This window comes from Kryptolebias marmoratus, linkage group LG5, assembly GCF_001649575.2.
Source record: "Kryptolebias marmoratus isolate JLee-2015 linkage group LG5, ASM164957v2, whole genome shotgun sequence".
NCBI lineage: Eukaryota > Metazoa > Chordata > Actinopteri > Cyprinodontiformes > Rivulidae > Kryptolebias > Kryptolebias marmoratus.
In genome coordinates this window covers 1,255,926-1,259,098 of record NC_051434.1, presented here as the reverse complement: position 1 = coordinate 1,259,098, position 3,173 = coordinate 1,255,926, and the positions used below count along the sequence as shown (strand labels likewise).

The following is a 3,173-nucleotide window of genomic DNA, read 5'->3' as shown; positions in this document are numbered from 1 at the left end:
TCTCGTTTCCTGAAGAGTTTTGTTTGTATTTTTTAAACTTTGTCAGCAGTTTTATTGTTTTGTTTATTTCCAGTTTGGTTTGAAATGATTTAAAGAGTCTGATGAACCTTTAATCTGACCATAAATTAAATTCAGGCTGATTCTTCCTAAAGAAATGATTTAATTTCCTTCCTCCTCGGCTGATAAAAACATTTGACACAAGAAGAAGAAGGAGTTAAATAAAAGTTAACATTTTATTAAAGTTTGGCCCAAATTCGGCCCCGCAGTGACAAAAACATTTCACAGAAATGAGGAAACGGACCAACGTGGCCCCAGAGCAATAAATAAATATCTAAGACGGAAACTTTCAGTGAAACATAAATAAAATCTGAATGTCCCAGCAGCTGCTCAGTCCTGTCAGAGGAAGGATTCTCCTCGTCTTCCTCCGTGTCCCGAAGCTTCGGCTCGCAGGAGAGTCCAGGTTCAAACATCCAGGACGAAGACCGCCGAGGTTTCAGGACAAAATGGTTCCTGTCCAGAACCGCGTGTCTCTGAGCCGGAAAGCTTCAGGGATTAAAACGCGTTCTCAGGACGGGAATCAAACCAGCGTTCTCTGCGGGTCAGAGGCTCCTCGGACAAACAAACGGTTTCTGTGGCTGTTTGAGGTTCTGGGGTCCAACCCGTCCATCCCGTCCACCCGTCCACCTGTCCACCGTCGGGCCGAAGGTCCCGGTGAAGCTATCCCCCTCGTCCTCCTCATGAGACGAAACGTGGAGGAAAGCGTCCCGTTTAGGACGCCGTGCTCTCGGCCCGCCACGCTCTCGTCCTGTGGCGCCGCCTCGCCTTCATCCACTTCCCCAGCAGCGTTCGGGTTCTGATGGCGGCCTGGAGCGGTGGCGGCGGCGGTGGGTTGTTTGTGACCTGCGTCCTGTAAACAGGAAGGAGAGGCGGTCTGTCAGAACTCAGCAGTAGAAATAAACGTCTGCAGCAGGTAAGATGTTTACTCAGAGTTCTGTCAGAGTTCCAGATTAATTTAATCTGAAGAATCAGGTTTTATTTGTATTTATTATTGTTCATATTATTCAGAATTATTTATTAAATGTTCCTAACAATCCAAACATCTTTTTCTTACTGAATAAAGTTTATTTAAAGCTTTAAAACATTAAATAACATCAAATTAAGTCTTATATAAACATAAAACAATCATCTGAGATTTTGATCAAATTTAAACCCTGAATTAAAATAATTCAGCCAGATTGATGTTTAATTTAAATTTAATGGATTTATTTTATTAAAAGCAGAGAGCGTTATTTATTCAACCTTTATTTAGTTTTTATTAAAGTCAAACCTGTTTATTCTTATTTATGGGATTTAACATTTGAAGCTGTGATTTGTTGTTGAGAAAAGTTTAATTTCTGTCAGATTTCAGAGAAAAAACAACATTTATCTGATGTTTGGTTTTAAATCAGAGAAGCTGAAGACCCTCCTGTGGCCCGAGAGCCGCAGCTTGCAGCACAGAGGAAAGGTTGGAGGAACCTTTGAGGCTCCTCCTGAAGGAATGAAGATAATTATCTTAATGATTTAATTGGTTCATTAATTAATGAAACTGTGAGACATGAAGGGACATGAAGGGACATGAAGGGACATGAAGGTGTCCTCCAGGGAGGATCTTTAAAAACGGATTCCTCAGGTGTCCACTCTAAGTCTGAAGACACCGAGTCCCCCTGTCTGTCCCCCTGTCCCTCTGGTTTTCACGCACTCAGAAGTGTCTCGCGGACAGATTCGGGACCAGCTCCCTGTGAGGTTGTGTCAGACTCACCTGTCTGTCCCGCCTGTCCCGCCTGTCCTCTGCGGGTCCGCCGCGGTCTCCAACCTGCGGGAGAGATCACAGCATCCGTCAGAACCGCTCCAGACCCGAGCCAGACCCGAAGGAGGTCCGGGTTCTCTCCTCACCTGAGGCAGAAGTTCTCGCAGGTTCGGTCCGTCTCTCGGACGCAGCGACACCTGAGCCCCCCGCGGCTGGTTGCCATGGAGTCTGTGAGCGCGCGCCTGGCCCGGGGCGCGTTCCCCAGCCCGTAGGAGACCACGCGCCTGGACGGACAGGAAGACGCGGTTAAAAGCGGCCTCGCGCGCCGGGACGCGTCACGGTTTCAATCATTTCTCTGAACAGGTCAGGGCGGAGCGCGCGCCACTCACTCAGGTGTGTTGACCCAGATGATGTCCAGGTGGCAGAAGTACACGCACTCCCTGTCCAGGAAAGTGGCGCAGGAGCAGCGCTTGTTGCGCACGTGGCGCAGCGGCGCGGCTGTGGAGGTCTCTGCAGCCGGAGCGGACAGACCTGGAAGGAGACAGATTAAAGCTGGTCAGCACCGAACTTCCTTTACCTCGGGGCTTCAGACAGGTGGTGTCGCGCGCAGGTCGGGTCGGTTACCTGTGCAGAAAATCCAGGAGCACGTCACTGACATCACGGAAACCCAGAGTTTCACCTCCATCCTGTTTCTGCGGCAGACGGAGCAATGTGGAGCAAACTGAAAGCTGTCCCCGTGTCCTCTGTGTCCTCCGTGTCCCTGCTGCCTCTGTGTCTCTGTGGCCCCACATCTGCGGCTCCTGCACTTTATACGGGCCCCTCCCTCCCCCTCCTCCCCCCGGTGTTTGTTTTTGTCCCGACTCGGAGCCGGTCGGTCCCGAACCTCCACCTGATCCAGTCTGAGGCGCTGCAGCCTGTGGCCAGCAGGCGGCGCTGCTGAGCTGCAGCGGAGAGGAGTCAGATCAGTTAAAGGTTTTAGTTTGAACTGGTTTAAGCCTCCGAGGCGGGCAGAGGAGAAGGTCCTGATTCTGAATGCATATCGCCCGCCTCCTCCGTTTCCCCCAAACTGTGAAATTATAGAAGCTAAATTTGGTCTAAAATCTGTCTTAAAGTGAAACATCTCCAGTTAGAAGTAAAACCAGAACCAGGCCTGGGTTCTGATGTTCTGTTGGGTCGGGTCAGTGAGTAGGCGGGCCTGCAGGGGGCGCTGTTGGCCCGATGGTCAGGAATCTGCAGCCTCCACAGCTTCTCTGACTGAGTGAATCAGTTTAATGTGAACCCAAACAAACAGGAAGTGATGAAGACTCCGTCTAACAGTCGGCGGGCGATAAGCATCCCTCCTCTAAATGATTCATGTCTGAGTTAGTTTCAGCCGCTCAGGCTGTTC

The 3,173-nt window shown here is 49.9% G+C and overlaps 1 protein-coding gene across 1 annotated transcript; it reads right to left on the bottom strand.

Annotated features, from left to right (window-relative positions):
* Positions 1-219: 219 nt before the first annotated feature.
* edn1 (endothelin 1) lies at positions 220-2,578 on the bottom strand. Its single transcript, XM_037975790.1, has 5 exons — positions 2,411-2,578; positions 2,176-2,317; positions 1,933-2,070; positions 1,799-1,852; positions 220-907 (listed from the first exon to the last, which is right to left on the bottom strand). Exons 1-5 carry the CDS (start codon positions 2,469-2,471, stop codon positions 769-771), a joined length of 534 nt encoding a protein of 177 aa, XP_037831718.1. The 5' UTR covers positions 2,472-2,578; the 3' UTR covers positions 220-768.
* Between the last annotated feature and the right edge of the window lie 595 nt (positions 2,579-3,173).